The 16541-nt window shown below is 38.1% G+C and overlaps 1 protein-coding gene across 3 annotated transcripts in view; it reads right to left on the bottom strand.

The window, feature by feature from the left end:
- The window catches only part of AFG1L (AFG1 like ATPase), a 238672-nt gene that overhangs the window by 77191 nt on the left and 144940 nt on the right, over positions 1-16541 (bottom strand). For all 3 annotated transcript variants that reach the window (XR_010134338.1, XM_004044494.4, XM_055390724.2), the window contains exon 8: positions 6656-6738. Coding sequence is in view for 2 of the 3 variants with exons in the window: in XM_004044494.4 (XP_004044542.1) it covers positions 6656-6738 (83 nt within the window). In the remaining variant the exon portion in view is untranslated. The remainder of the gene's footprint in view (positions 1-6655; positions 6739-16541) is intronic.

The raw sequence follows: 16541 nt of genomic DNA, 5'->3' as shown, positions 1-16541 counted from the left end.
GCACTGGTGAATGTTTCAGAGGTTCTTCAGTGGGAATCGAAATGGGAAATGACTGGGCTAGCTGTCTAACTGGTAAGAAAAACTGAGACTGAAACTGCAGATTCCAGTGTCTGGGACAGAATTGTAATGGTAATGATGGGTGATGGAGAGAAGGTACCAAGCTGTCCTAGACACTCCACTAAACCAGAAGGTGGCAACCTTAGAGGCAGAAGCTGGGTCTCAGCCAAAGTTTAGGTACGGGAAGATGTGATGATCAAGCTAAGAAATGTTTTTAAGTTGCATTAATCTGATTCTCACAGTTGAGAGCAGAGGAGTGTTTGTAAGTAATATCACAGGCAAGAAACATGAAGTTTTTAATTATGGGGAAGTATGTTTTAACACATACAAGCTTCAGTCTTAGTTTTCACAGACCTTTCTTCTGAAACAGAGCTATAACCTTGAAGCTGTGTGTCTTTCTGTCAGCTAATTGTTATTCTTTTTAAAAATGGTGTTCAAAGTTTTATATTCTCCAAAATGATTTTCTATTTGGAATAGATATTTCCCAAGTGGAAAACCAAGAGTGCTTGAGACATAAAACTTCCACTAGTAAAAGTATTTAAGAAAAAACTTTTTTTTGAAATCTGTTCAAAAGATGGGTAAATACATTATATTAGCCAAGTACAAATATGTGAATATTTGGGCTGTATCTAAAAAGCCATAAATTAGATTTTTCACCATTTTCAGGATGATCCAAAATCCCCATATTGAAATGGTCTTGAGACAATTTAAGTTTTAAGCAACTGAACAATGTGCTTCAGATGTAGTTTTGTTGAAGTGGTGGATGACTTCAGTGGACAGAAGCCAGCTGAAACAAAGGGAGGAAGCCTGGTTCTTTAAGGTCTAATGTCTGGTAAATGCCCCCTGTTGGGAGAGACAAGCCCCTCCATGGGTCACTCCATCACATCTTGCTGAGTATGCCAAGAATGCGAGGCCCTAACCATTTCTCAAGGTTGTGTGTGTAGTGAGCAACCTTGAAAGATGAGACAATGTCTCCCTCGAGACAAAAAGCAGACTTGCTTATGTCTGGCTATAAAATGGCAGATTTCACAAGCTCAGAGCTCTTTTCCTGTAACACAATTCACTGCCTGTTGCAGGAATTATCTAGGCCCTCAGCAAAACACCCTCCCCTCCACTCCATGGGACTAAGGAGCAAGGAGGGAACTGACACAACATGCTAATGCTCATACTGCTATCTGTGCCAAGGCTAATAAGATCCTGTGTCTCTGACCCAGGTCTCTGTTGTCTTCTGCCAGCACTTATGAAATAATAAAAGGCAAACCTATTTTAGGTTTAGGCTCGTAAGTGGGGTAAAATAAAATCCCAGGACCAATGCCTGCCCCCATCCCTTTTGGTTCAGTTTAAAACTTCTCTTGAGGTTATGGCATCTGTGTGGAGGGCAGAGTGTTTGTATGTGAGTATGGAAAGATATGGTGTTTGAATAGAACCCTCCCTTCAACAGACTTAGTAGAGAAAAGAACCTATAGGACTCAGCCTTGGAATAAAAAAGAGACAGCAAGTGTGAGTCCAGGGTGATGTGAACTCCTCTCCCCAGGAAACCAGTAACGCTTCACAATAGGGACAGCAAAATGGCCTGGGGCAGCATATCATGGATCCTTCAGCAATGGTGCTTCCTGTTTAAAAAGATACGCATATATAAAATAACAACCTCTAGTATTACCAGCCCCCAAACAGAGAGCTAATCTGAAGCAGTTAAATTCTCTGTAAGCATGAGATGGGGTCACCCTTGATCAGTACCAGACAATTCAAAATAGATTACTGTCCAAGTCTCCATCCAGATGCAAATGGAAGCCCAGTGCTTGACTGATCTGTTTGGACTTCAGCATGGGGACCTTGTTGAGTGCTATTCACCAAGCAACTAGAAAAGAAACAAACTGGCCGGGCATGGTGGCTCAATGCCTGTCATTCCAGCACTTGGAGAGGCTGAGGCAGATGGATCACCTAAGGTCAGAAGTTCAAGACCAGCCGGGCAAATCTGGCAAAACCCCGTCCCCACTAAAAATACAAAAATTAGCCGGGTGTGGTGGCGTGTGCCTGTAATCCCAGCTACTCAGGAGGCTGAGGCAGGAGAATTGCTTGAACCCGGGAGGCAGAGGTTGTAGTGAGCCGAGATCATGCCACTGCACTCCAGCCCTCCAGTGACAGAGCAAGACTCCATGTCCCCCACAAAAAAAAAAAATGAAAATAAAATAAAAAGAAACAAACTGTGCTCATCTCTGGAGTGATCATGCATTTAGTACAGAATAAAAAACTGGACAAGCATGGGGTGTTTTAATCTATGCAAAAGTTTGGATATTTGCAATCAAGGTCTCTGTTTTGTAGCTTGCTAAATTTAAATTCTCTGAATTTGCTGTATATGAGGTTGTTACAGGGCCAAAAACGTCTGAAACTTACTTACGAAGGTACTCTAGGATTCCTAAATTTAATGTGATATATATTACATACAAACATGCAATGTCTTATGTGAATTAGTTCTTGTGGGACTCAGGCAATATTATGAACTACAGAAATTGCTCCATGTCAACTTTTTGGGTAGTTTTAGAAATCTGTGGTAATTCTTGATATTATTTGGATTGTATTTTGGATATTCTTAATTGGTGTTGGGAAATCAGACTAATAAAATACTGAGTTGATGAATATTAATATTTCTGTTTCATTAAAGATCTTATGTGGGATTCTACTTGTATGAAATTCTGAGATAGTGCTTGGTGTTCCCCTAGAAGGAAGCTAAAATTTTGTTTTTTATGTTTTTGTTTGTTTGCTTGTTTGTTTTCTGGCAGTTGGGGCGCCAGTGAAACTGACAAGGGGGTAGTCTGGACTTGCATATTCAGGAATCGATTCCAGATGTCTGGCCAGATGGTAATAAAGAGAAACACATGCTTTAATAGGGCAATATTTAGCATAGCACATTAAAGTCTGTTACAGGGTAAAGTTAATAAGTTTTCCTTTTTTTTTTTTTTTTAATACCAGTGGAACAGAACAGAGCCCTCAGAAATAATGCCGCATATCTACAACTATCTGATCTTAAGAAATGGGGAAAGGAGTCCCTATTTAATAAAAGGTTCTGGGAAGACTGGCTAGCCATATGTAGAAAGCTGAAACTGGATCCCTTCCTTACACCTTATACAACAATTAATTCAAGATGGATTAAAGACTTAAATGTTAGACCTAAAACCATAAAAACCCTAGAAGAAAACCTAGGCAATACCATTCAGGACATAGGCATGGGCAAGGACTTCATGTCTAAAATACCAAAAGCAATGGCAACAAAAGCCAAAATTGACAAATGGGATCTAATGAAACTAAAGCGCTTCTGCACAGCAAAAGAAACTACCATCAGAGTGAATAGACAACCTATAGAATGGGAGAAAATTTTTGCAATCTACTCATCTGACAAAGGGCTAATACCCAAAATCTACAATGAACTCAAACAAATTTACAAGAAAAAAACAACCCCATCAACAAGTGGGCGAAGGATATGAACAGACACTTCTCAAAAGAAGACATTTATTCAGCCAAAAGACACATGAAAAAATGCTCATCATCACTGGCCATCAGAGAAATGCAAATCAAAACCACAATGAGATACCATCTCACACCAGTTAGAATGGCGATCATTAAAAAGTCAGGAAACAACAGGTGCTGGAGAGGATGTGGAGAAATAGGAATGCTTTTACACTGTTGGTGGGAATGTAAACTAGTTCAACCATTGTGAAAGTCAGTGTGGCGATTCCTCAGGGATCTAGAACTAGAAATACCATTTGATCCAGCCATCCCATTACTGGGTATATACCCAAAGGATTATAAATCATGCTGCTATAAAGACACATGCACACGTATGTTTATTGTGGCACTATTCACAATAGTAAAGACTTGGAACCAACCCAAATGTCCAACAATGATAGACTGGATTAAGAAAATGTGGCACATATACACCATGGAATACTATGCAGCCATAAAAAAGGATGAGTTCATGTCCTTTGTAGGGACATGGATGAAGCTGGAAACCATCATTCTCAGCAAACTATGGCAAGGACAAAAAACCAAACACTGCATATTCTCACTCATAGGTGGGAATTGAACAATGAGAACACATGGACACAGGAAGGGGAACATCACACACCAGGGCCTGTTGTCAGGTGGGGAGAGGGGGGAGGGATAGCATTAGGAGATATACCTAATGTTAAATGAGGAGTTAATGGGTGCAGCACACTAACATGGCACATGTATATATATATAACAAACCTGCACGTTGTGCACATGTACCCTAAAAGTTAAAGTATAATAATTAAAAAAAAGTTTTTCTACAAGAACAAGATAAAAAGAAACCTAATTAAATCAAATGTTAACATAACCTCAGAAAATCTTCATGAAAGAAGTTCTACCCAAGTCCTCATGTGAAACAATATAATACACATCTCTAGCATCCTGTCTTAGTAACTCATATTATTTTCCCACTTCTGAGATGATTTTAATTGCTAATTCCCTTCAGGGATACTTACATATCTGCCTTCTCCTCTGACTGAGGGGTCCCCCCAGGCTTTCTATTCTTGACTATGGTCAAGCCCTTTGGATGTTAAATTCAGGAACAAATTTATCTTCCTTGAGGATTAAATGAATAGATAGATAGATAATAGATAGACATCTATCTATCTATATATATCTATACAAGTGTGTGTATATATATGTGTGTATATATATAAGTGTATATATATACACTTATATATATATATATATATATATATACTTTTTTTTTTTGAAACAGGGTCTTGTTCTGTCGCCCAGGCTGAAGTACAGTGGTATGATCACAGCTTACTGCAGCCTCCACCTCCCAGGCTCAAGCGATCCTCCCATCTCAGCCTCCCAAGTAGCTGGGACTACAGGCAGGTGCCACCACACCCACTATTTTTTAAATTTTTTGTAGAGACAGGGTCTCCCTATGTTGCCCAGCTGGTTTCAAACTCCTGGGCTCAAGTGATCCTCCAACCTCAGCCTCCCAAAGTGCCTGGATTATAGGCATGAGCCATTGTGCCTGGCCTTTGAATTTATATACTTCTCAGGAAAGCTGGTCCAGAGTTTCCTGGTGTCCTTTGTAGGTCTGGTTTCCTGGACTCTGGACATTGTTAGTGTTGGTTTTCCTCTAGCATATTTTTAAAGATCAAAACTGAACTTCACTGGGTTAGAATGTTATTACTTTTATCAGGAAAAGGAAGGGGTAACACAGGGTAAGTCAGAGACAAAAAATGGCTATGCTCCAAGCAAAAGTAGCCTTTTCACCTCCAGTAACTTCCAAGACCTCTTCGGCACTATGAAACAAATTTCATAATTTAGACTCAGACTACCATCTTTATTTAAGGAACTCCCCATCAGGAAAATATTTTTATTTTTCCACATGATGATACACTTTTTGAAAAAAAACAGAGAACAAGAATTATCTCCTTTAAAAAAAGAATAAAGAGAATAATAATTAATTAATGCATTGGTACCATACATCTGGAATATCAAGACACAGGTAGCAAAAAATCAGGGAAAGGCTGTGAATATTAGAAAAATAAAATATCCAGTAAACACAAACATAAAAGAAACTGGGAAGAAAAAGTCCAAGTTAAAGCAGAAAAGTGTGCTCTATGAATTTTTTTAAATTATAAAGTACTTTAAAGACAAAGTACTTGAGGGTAAATGAAGAATCTCCTATAATAATCATGAGGATCTGAATAATAAACTAAAATAGTCCCCTTGGTACACTGTAAAGTATGCAATTTTAATTATGTGATTTTTCTAGCTAATTTCTGCTTCAAAAACAGTAAAGTACTTCTGCTTACAAGGTGGCAGAGACAAGAACTTTTCTCAACCTCTCAAATGCACGTTGTCATCAAAATTTAAATTACCAGAAACATGCCTTTTAGTTAAATTACAATTAGTCCTTAGACAGATCTATTTACTGAGAATTTGCTATGTGCCCAACACTGTTGGCATATACTAAACAAGTTTGCTTTTTTAAAGCACTTTTTCCTTTTCAGGTTCTCACAAAGGACATTTTAAAATATTTGTTTTTCAGTATTAACTGTACGTGCTGAATACACCTATTATTATAAATTGCTCCTACTCAGAAGCATCTTAGCTTTTAAAAGACAAAAATATATCCAGTTGTATTTGTGTATATATATTGTATATCAGTTATATATGGAAGTCAATCAACAATGATAAATACAAACAGATTGACAAAACAACAATTTTGGGGGGAACGGAAACGGCACACTTGTCAGATGATATCCACAAATAATTAATTACTTCACACATTAAAGATATTCTCATAATAATAGAGTCTCTTATAAAAGGATACTCATTACATTCTAACCATCTGTCATCATTCCACCCCAAAAAACTAATTAGGGTTTTGTCCAATCACACATTATAAATGATGCAAATATGGATGGTAAAGACACGGGTTGAAGAAGTTAACATGAGAACATTTGCAATTTAAAAATCATGGGCTTCAGAACCAGCCTTTCACGTTCCAATAATTAAACTGCTTATTTTTATGTTCTTTTTCTGATTAACGATTAGACATTAAACTTTAAAAATTAAAAACACTTACAGGTAGTAGAGTTTTCCTGCAGCAGGAAGTTCCCTTTTCCGGTAATCTATCCCAGAATCTAGCTGGACTGTATTACAATATTCCTACAATCCAAACAAATAAAGTGCCTTTTTAAACAAGTAGTGGCTCAGAATTACAATCCTTCCCTTATACTATACATTTTTAAAATTTTTCAAATGTTTGCTCAAAAACTAATATAATGAGATGACAAGAAAACAACAGAACTCATGCAAGATTCATAAAACTAAAGTTGCAATATTAAATGTATCAAGCCACTAAAATATCAGTTTAAAAAAATTAAAATTTGCATCATGTTTTCTGAAACATTGCCCAAAAAGTGCTGTCAGCAAATTCCCCAAATAACTTCATCTGGGTTTTTTTTAAAATAGCCCAATTTCTAATACCCTGGAGTGAGAAACTAGAGGCTACCAGAAAGAATAACTCATGGGTCTTAAGCACCACAGGAGGGCAGAGGCAGCATAAGAGAGCTGGGAGTGGACAATGGTGGCTCACGTCTGTAATTCCAGCACTTTGGGAGGCTGAGACAGGCAGATTGTGTTTGTCCAGGAGTTTGAGACCAGCCTGGGCAACATAGCAAAACCCATCTCTACAAAAAATACAAAAATTAGCTGGGCGTGGTGGCACACGCCTGTAGTCTCAGCTATTTGGCCGGCTAAGGTGCAAGCATTGCTTGAGCCTGGGAGGTGGAGGTTGCAATGAGCTATGATCGTGCCACTGCACTTCAGCCTGGGCAACAGAGCAAGACCTTGTCTCACACACACACACAAAAAAAAAAAAAAAAAAAAGAGAGAGAGAGAGTTGGGCCAGAACATTAGTGTCCACATTTTAAACCAAATGACCAAACTAGAATGATGTTGTAGGTATGCCCATCCTTCGCTTCTAAATGGCTGCCACTGCCCATGTCTCCCTTTTAGTTTCCTCTCTGGCCACCAACATTTCAGTGCGCTTTCCTGCTGTGGATGCCTCCTTTCAACCCGAGTCACCCTGTGCCACTAATGCCCTTCTCTTCTCCCAAGTGCTCCTTTCTTTCCATTCCCCCAGGGTGCATATGTGCACACAAGCACATATACCACACACATACACACACATCCCAAATTCTTACTTTGAGGGCAAATGTACTTTTGCAACACCTATCTTCTTGGTCAGTTGGATTTTGGGGGCCATGAGAGGAATATATGTAGGGGTGTGTGTGTGTGTGTGTGTGTATGTGTGTGTATCTCTACATAGATAAGAGGCATACTTCATTTTATTGTGTTTCCCTTTATTGTGCTTCTCAAATATTGCAATTTTTACAAAGTGAAAGTTTGTGGCAACCCTGCATGAAGCAAGTCTATTGGCCTCAATTTTCCAACAGCATGTGCTCACTTTGTGTCTCTGTATCACATTTTGGTAATTCTTGTAATATTTCAAACTTTTAAAAATTGTATCTGTCATTAATTATATGATCGGTGATCACATATTAATTATGTGATCAGTGATCTTTGATGCTATTACTGTAATTGTTTTAGGGTACCACAAACTGCACCCATAGAAGAGGGTGAACTTAATTTATACATGCTGTTTGCATTCTGACTGCTATACCAACTGGCTGTTTCTCTCTCTCTCTCTCTCTCTCTCTCTCTCTCTCTCTCTCTCTCTCTCTCTCTCTCACCTTAGGTGTCCCTATGCTCTGAGACACAAGAATATTGAAATTATATCGATTAATAGCCCTACAATGACCTCTAAGTGTTCAGGTGAAAGGAAGAGTCACACATCTCTCACTCTCAACCAAAAGCTAGAAATGATTAAGCTTAGTGAGGAAGGTATGACAAAAGCCACAATAGACAAAAACCTAGGCCTCTTGCACCAAAAAGTTAGCTAAGTTGTGAATGAAAAGGAAAAGTTCTTGAAGGAAATGAAAAGTGCTACTCCAGTGAACACATGAACCACAAGAAAGCAAAACAGCCTTATTATTGATATGGAGAAAAGTTTGAGTGATCTGGATAGAAGATCAAAACAGCCACAACATTCTCTTAAGCCAAAGCCTAATCCAGAGAAAGGCCCTAACTCCCTTCAATTCTATGAAGGTTGAGAGAGGTGAGGAAGCTGCAGAAGAAAAGCTGGAAGCTAGCAGAGGTTGGTTCATGAGGTTTCAATAAATAAGCCATCTCTATAACATAAAAATGCAAGGTAAAGCAGCAAGTGCTGATGCAGAAGGTGCAACAAGTTATCCAGAAGACTTAGTTAAGATCATTGCTGAAGGTGACAACACTAAACAACAGATTTTTATTGGAGATGAAACAGCCTTCTACTGGAAGAAGATGCCAACTAGGACTTTCATAGCTAGAAAGGAGAAGTCAATGCATGGCTTCAAAGCTTCAAAGGACAGGCTGACTCTCTTGTTAGAGGCTAATGCAACTGATGACTTGATGTTGAAACAAATATTCATTTACCAATCCGAAAATCCCAAGGCCCTTAAGAATTTTGCTACATCTACTCTGCCTGTGCTTTATAAATGAAATAACAAAGCCCTTGGATGGCAGCACATCTGTTTACAGTATGGTTTACTAAATATTTTAAGCCTACTGTTCAGAGCTACTGCTTAGAAGAAAGATTGTTTTCAAAAGATTACTGCTCATGACTATCCACTTGGTCATCAAAGAGCTCTGATGGAAGTGCACAAAGAGATAAATGTTGTTTCCCTGCCTGCTAACATAACATCCATTCTGCAGCCCATGAATCAAGAAGTAATTTCAACTTATAAGTATTATTATTTAAGAAATACATTTTGTAAGGCTATATCTGCCATAAATACCTTTTGTGAAAGGAAGAGTCAATCTATATAGCAACCTTCAACATTATCTTAAGAAACTGCCACAGCCACTCCAACCTTTAGCAGTCACCATCCTGATTAGTCAGCAGCCATCAACATCGAGGCAAGACCAGCAAAAAGATGACCACTCACTGAAAGTTCAGATGATTATTGGCAATTTTAGCAATAAAGTATTTTTTTAATTAAGGTTTTCTTTAGACATAATACCATTGCACACTTAATAGACTATAGTATAGTATAAATATAACCTTTATATGCACTGGGAAACCAAAAGCTTCCTGCAACTCATTTTATTGCAATACTGTTGTACTGCAGTAGCCTAGAACCAAACCCTTGATATCTCTAAGGTATGCCTGTGCAGATATAGATAGATAGATAGATAGATAGATAGATAGATAGATAGATAGATAGACAGATATTCACTTCAGTAGAAGAATGGTGACTAAGGAATTTCAGGACAAGTCCAGAAACAACTATAGGCTGACATTTTGTTTGCATTCAAAATGAAAATTGTCTTAACGGCAATTCATGGGAAAAATATATTTTAACAACATCACTATTTTTATTAATGAAAAAATGCAATTTGTTTTTTCGACAGAGTCTTACTCTGTTGCCCAGGGTGGAGTGCAGTGGCATGATCTTGGCTCACTGCAACCTTCTCCTCTTAGGTTCAAACAATTTTCATGACTCAGCCTCCCAAGTAGGTGGGACTACAGGCATGTGTCACCATGCCCGGGTAATTTTTGTATTTTTAGTGGAGACAGGGTTTCTCCCTGTTGGCCAAGCTGGTCTCGAACTCCTGGCCTCAAGTGATCTGCTCCCCTCAGCCTCCCAAAGTGCTGGGATTACAGGCATGAGCTACCACGTCCAGTCAAAAACTGCATTTTTCAAACCTTCGGAACCAACGTAATTGTACTGTGGTGGGTTTTAAGACTTGTACATTGTAAAATAATCTCTCCATCCCAACATGTTCTTCTTACAATGTGATGTTGATATTCCAGTTATCAAGAAGTGAAGTCTATGTCCCACTCCTTGAATGTTGTGACTATGATGGAAATGGTCTATGCAATAATATCCTAGGTGACACTTGAGGCAGCTTCTTATTGGTTGGAATGCTTGCTCCGGAACTCTGAAGTGCCAATTAAGCATTTAATTGCCTGGAGGCTACATGCTGTGAGAAAGCTTAAACTATCCCATACAGAGAGAGGAGGCCCTGGAGAGGCACTGAGATGACATGAAGACAGAGGTGTCGACAGTCCCCAGCTGTTCTAGCTGTAGCCACTCTTACTGAGGGAGCCAGAATTGCCAGCTGAGCCTTTACCAAATCCCTGACCCACAGAAACCAGGAGAGAATAAAGTAATGTTTTTTAAACCTCTTTTACAGTCATTTTACAGTAATTTGTTATGCAGCAAGAGATAATCAGAACAGCAATATCTGGGCACACTTGAGAAGTAGCAATGTTCTTCCTCCCTGAAAGTGCATCCTGGGTTGTACTGTTACGCAAGGGCTGAGGGCTGTTTATCATCTGCATCCAGGGCATAGATTGCATTTCCCCTCCTCCCATGCTGCAGGTGCTAAGGGGCTCAGGAGAGTAAAATAGGTGACCAACAATCCCCTGGAAATGAGGGGTTTCCCCAAGACTAAGGGGGGTTTCTGGATATAGAACTTTCAGTGCTAACACTAGGACAATCCTAGACAATCTGGGATGCTTGGTTACCCTGAGTGAAGACCCAGAAGACTGGGTTGTGGCTAGTATAGGTATAGCATTTTGATTATATATCAGCAATTCTGAATTTGATTAGCATAAAATAACACCCAAGAAGCTGGTCCTCTAGGGAGGCCTACAAACCTAGGCTTTTGAACTAACATTTGAAGAACAGCCCTGAAAAACTAGCAAAAGTCATGGCTCCCTGCAATGCTGGCATGAGCAACCTGTTGGAGTCTCTATACAGATATCCCTAGCTCATCACTCCAAGTTGTCCAAACCCAACTCCCCAGGCCACTCCTTTAGGACCTGGGCCCTATAACCAATCCCACCAGAGGAAAATACAGCATTGCCCAAATACATGCATTGTACTCTCTCCTTGCCTCAAGATGTCCTGTGTTATATATATATACTACATTACTTCTTGAGAAGAAGAGAGATATATGAATATATATTTCTCCCCTTGCCTCAAGATGTTCTGTGTTTTTCCTGATGTCATAAATGTGAAAAAATACTTTCTTTCCCTTGTTCCTGCTATAATTGCGAGAGCTCAGTCACCCAGTAAAAAAAAAAAAAGAAGGAAAAATGTCCTTATGTAGGGAACATGTCTTACTCAATCTCCCTGAGAAAAACCTGCCCTACTATGGTAAGCAATGGTCAATTTTTCATAAGCTGTCTTTACTACAGACATCAAATACAGTGTCACAATACAGTCATATAAATATATTTGCCAGGTTCTCTATTTCTTTTAAACTACAATTTATCTTATATGACTCAGTATTCCTAATTTAGTCAAAAAGTTTTCTTTTTTTTTGCTATTAAAAAATAAGGCTAATGAAAGTTATACAGCTTCAATTTCTCTTTCTGGGTAACTAACTTCTCGATCATATGAGTGATTAAGACCTACCAAATGATTGCATTTGTACATTCACTAATCACCACTGAGGAATACCTAATCAGCAGCAAAAGAACTATTACCAAAGCGCTTAGATGTTAGCACTTAATTGTCTGAAAAATACTAACACTCAGTTTATATGTATATATATATATATATATTTTTTTTTAATAAACCTCATTTTTTCAGATTTCATTCACTTACACTAGATTCTTCAAAGCTCTTTGCAGAAGGGTGGAGGAGGGGGGAAGCTAAGCTGCAAGTTGACAGTGAATCTAGTCAAAAGAGCATGATCTCTAAGTAATTTCCTGATTTCCAGTGATATTTACAAGGCCTGTGACCTCTTATCACCATCCGATTCTAATATACAACACTAATTAGCCAGCAAACAAAATTTATTTTAAAATAGTTTGCATATTTATATATACAAAGGACAAATACAATTAAACAATCTAAAAAAAATGCAATTAGAAAATGTGGAGAGGAAAAGGAGGGAGGTTAGCACACCCTTCTGAGCGTACTCATGTGTCAAAGGCCTTTGAGTTTGGAAAGAAAAATGTATGACTAAAGGAACTGTATTAAAGCAGTTTATATTGTCCCCAAAATCTATTGTGTGTATTTTTAGCAATCCTGAATAATACCATTAGAAAAACAGCCATCTCACAAAATAACTTTATATAGCTTCTACTCCATCCCAGTTGGAACAAAGAATAAAGACATTGTGGAGAAAATCTTTTAAAACTATAACATACTAACCTCTTAAGCAAAGATTGAAATAATAAACACAGATTTGCCCATCTTAGCATTTTTTATTATAAAAGCAATTTCACTTATCATAGAAATTTGGAACATGAGGAAAAAATCCCAACTACATAAATCGAACTTCTATCCCTTATCTAAGGGACTATATTAAATAGGCATTTAAAGAATCAAAATTATTAGTGTTTTTCTTGATAACAGTCAACTAATTTATTTTATAAATTTTTAATGAGGAAACAATAAAAAGAAAAAATGGTTGAGAATTTTCCTTTTTTCTTTTTCTTTTTTTTTTTTTTTTTGAGATGGAGTCTCACTCTGTTGTGCAGGCTGGAGAGCAGTGGCATGATCTCAGCTCACTGCAACCTCTGCCTCCTGCATTCAAGCAATTCTCCTTGCCTCAGCCTCCCAAGTAGCTGGGATTGCAGGTGCCCGCCACTATGCCCGGCTAATTTTTGTATTTTTTAGTAGAGACGGGGTTTCACCATGTTGGCCAGGCTGGTCTTGAACACCTGCCTCAGCCTCCCAAATTGCTGGGATTACAGGTGTGAGCCACCGCGCCCAGTCGAGACTTTTTCTTATTCCAGGAAATAAAATTTTAAATAACTAAGATATATCATTTTACTTGATTCTTTAAGAAACGTATCCTTTTTAGGCCAGGTGCCGTGGCTCACGCCTGTAATCCCAGCACTTTTGGAGGCTGAGACAGGCAGATCACCTGAGGTCAGGAGCTTGAGACCAGCCTGCCCAACATGTTGAAACCCCATCTCTACTAAAAATACAAAAAGTAGCTGGGTGTGGTGGCATACACCTGTAATCCCAGCTACTCAGGAGGCTGAGGCAGGAGAATTGCTTGAACCTGGGAGGTGGAGGTTGCAATGAACTGAGACTGCTCCAGCCTGGGCAACAGAATGAGACTCCATCTCAAAAAATAAAATAAAAATGTATCTTTTTTGAACTGAAAAAGTGATCCATGCTTATTATAAAACATTCAAACAATATTAAAAGCATAACAGTAGAAATGAATATCCCTTTCTCAGAAAAAAGTTTGTTTATAGCTTATATAAGTTTTTCCTATACATATGGAGATTACAGAGGTAGACATCTATCAGATTATATATAGTTCTATGCTTAATTTTTTTGATATCTTAAAAGTTCTATGAAAGAAAATAAACACCTAAATACAGAAAAGCTTAATTGCATACTGTACTAACTTTTTTGCTAAGAATACAATTTAAGGGTGGGAGACTGAGTGGAGAGTGTCTTTTATTTTATTTTGAGGCAGCTATACATTCTAAGACAGCTGTTTGAGTCATATTTAAAGTAATCATGTACTACTACTTCTAAGCTTAAACAATGATATATAAGAAAATTCAATACATAAGCTGCTCCATATTTTAAGGTTTTTATAATTTAAGTATAACTTAATACAGGAAAGTATACAAATTATAAGTGTCCGGCTCAGTCATGAAATAGAATATCACCAGAATCTCTGAAGCCCCCACTAATATCACCTTCTACTCCCCAGAGGTAACTACTATTCTAATTCTAGCATCATAGAATTTTGCCTGTTTCTGGAGCTTTTTATAAGTGAAATCATACAGTATGTATTCTTTTGTGATAGGGTTCTTTTACGTCTGTGAGATTCTTCCATCTACATGGAAGAACAGGATGATACTAAAGATGTTTCATATATTTAATAAAATATGCCACACTGTTTTATATCACAAAAATGTGCACTTATGGTTTAACAAGTCCCCTCCAAATTTAATATTTATTTTGGATCAACCTAACAAACATAATTGAATACTACAGGTTGGGCACTTCCCTGGTTACTAGAGATATAATGATGAATAAGATATAGCTTTTGCTCTGACAGTCTGGTATAATCAGATATTTGTTCAAGTTATCATTTTCTTCTCTCAATCATAGACGTAATTTTTCAAGTTGATAAATTGAGAAGTCCTCTGCCAATTGTCACGCTGTATGGTTTTAGCCTGTTACGTAACCTCTCCAGATGTCAGTTTTCTCCTCTACAAAATAAAGGAATTGATTACGATCCCTTTAAGCTCTAAATTTTTAACATTATCGTGAAGTTCTCTCACTTCAGGGCTCTTCAGGGCTGAGTTCTTCCTTGGGCTTACCTCACTTTAGAGCAGACCACACGGCCTGAGTCTACCTCAAGCTGTATCAGCCTCCTTTGCTTTTTTGATCATCTCATATACCAAAGTAAATCAAAAACATTTTTTTCCATATCTCCCCACTCCTCTTTCCCTAGCTATCCTACTTGTCTCACACTTCAAATACCCATACCTGATTAACTTATTAGGTAAGGTCTGTATCCCTTCTTTTTATCAAGCAGTTTCAGAATTTCTTTCTCCTTCCAAAAAGCAGGAAGGGGGATATTTAAGCATCATAAAGTGCTTATCATGTGCTTTAGATGGGCTAGGCAACTGACTTGGCTTTATCTCTTATCTTCCTCATAATATCCAACTACAGGGCAAGGCAATATTTTTTTTAAATCCCCATTTTACAGTTGAGGAAACATAGGATCAGAGAGGTAACTTAAAAAAAAAGTAATATTATGGGCTTAATTGCATCTCCCCAAAATTCATGTTGAAACTCTCTCAGTACCTCAGAATGTGACTGTATTTGGAGACAGAGCCTTTAATTCAGTTAAAATGAAGTCTGACTGGTATCCTTATGAGAAGAGGAAATGTGGACATGTGGATACAGTTATGTGTGTACCCCACAGAAAGGCCATGTGAAAACACAGCGAGAAGGTGGCCACCTGCAAGTCACGGAGAGAGGCCTCAGGAGAGACCAAACCTGCCAACGTCTTTGTCCTTCTAGCCACCAGAACCGTGAGAAAATGAATTTCCATGGTTTAAGTCATCCAGTCTGTTGAATTTTGTTTTAGCAGTCCTAAGAAACCAATACAATCACCAATATGCTACCTTACTCCAGTAATAAGCATACAGAAAGGCATTTTCTAAAAGAGCAAAAAAAGAAAGAATAATTGCAAGATTCAAAAAAGCAAGCAAGCAAGTCAGGACAGAAGCTAAAAGCACACCTCCATACACTTGCTTGTGAGGTGAGTCACAATCTGACACTTTCTGCAGCCAAAGCCAGAAGAAAACATCACAGTAAATTCACAATTCACAGTGCATCCAAAAAGAGGCCACATAGTTTGTAGGTGGCTGAGCTGTGATTTGACCAGGACAATCTTGCCTCCACCAAATCCATGGTCCTCCCACTATGTCACACTGAGTTATTCAACAGTAGCCACAGGACCATTTTTCTTTAGTCTTACACAACTTACATAATTCATTTTTGCTCCTCCACCTCTCCCTCCCATCTCAAATTAATTACCTCTGCACAGTGTAAATATACTAATTACTCTTCTGGGGGCCATACAATATGATTTTATATTGTTTCCTTTACGTATTTAGTCCAAAACCATGTATGAGATAAATGTACCCCATACTATATTCTATACTATAATGGGTTATAGTAAATTTCCATTACATAGGACATTTTCTATGTTTATCTAAAATGTCTGCTCATCTCATAGTCCACTGTTCCTATGGCTTTCACTTGATCATCTAAACCAAGGACGTCAGTCTTGGAAACTCCAAGACAGTGGGACTGCCTCTTAATCCTACACAGCACCATATACTCACAGACCCTTCAAAG

Source organism: Gorilla gorilla, chromosome 5 (genome assembly GCF_029281585.2).
Source record: "Gorilla gorilla gorilla isolate KB3781 chromosome 5, NHGRI_mGorGor1-v2.1_pri, whole genome shotgun sequence".
Taxonomy (NCBI): Eukaryota; Metazoa; Chordata; class Mammalia; order Primates; family Hominidae; genus Gorilla; species Gorilla gorilla.
The sequence above is the reverse complement of the archived record's forward strand: the minus strand, read 5'-3'. Positions and strand labels throughout refer to the sequence as shown.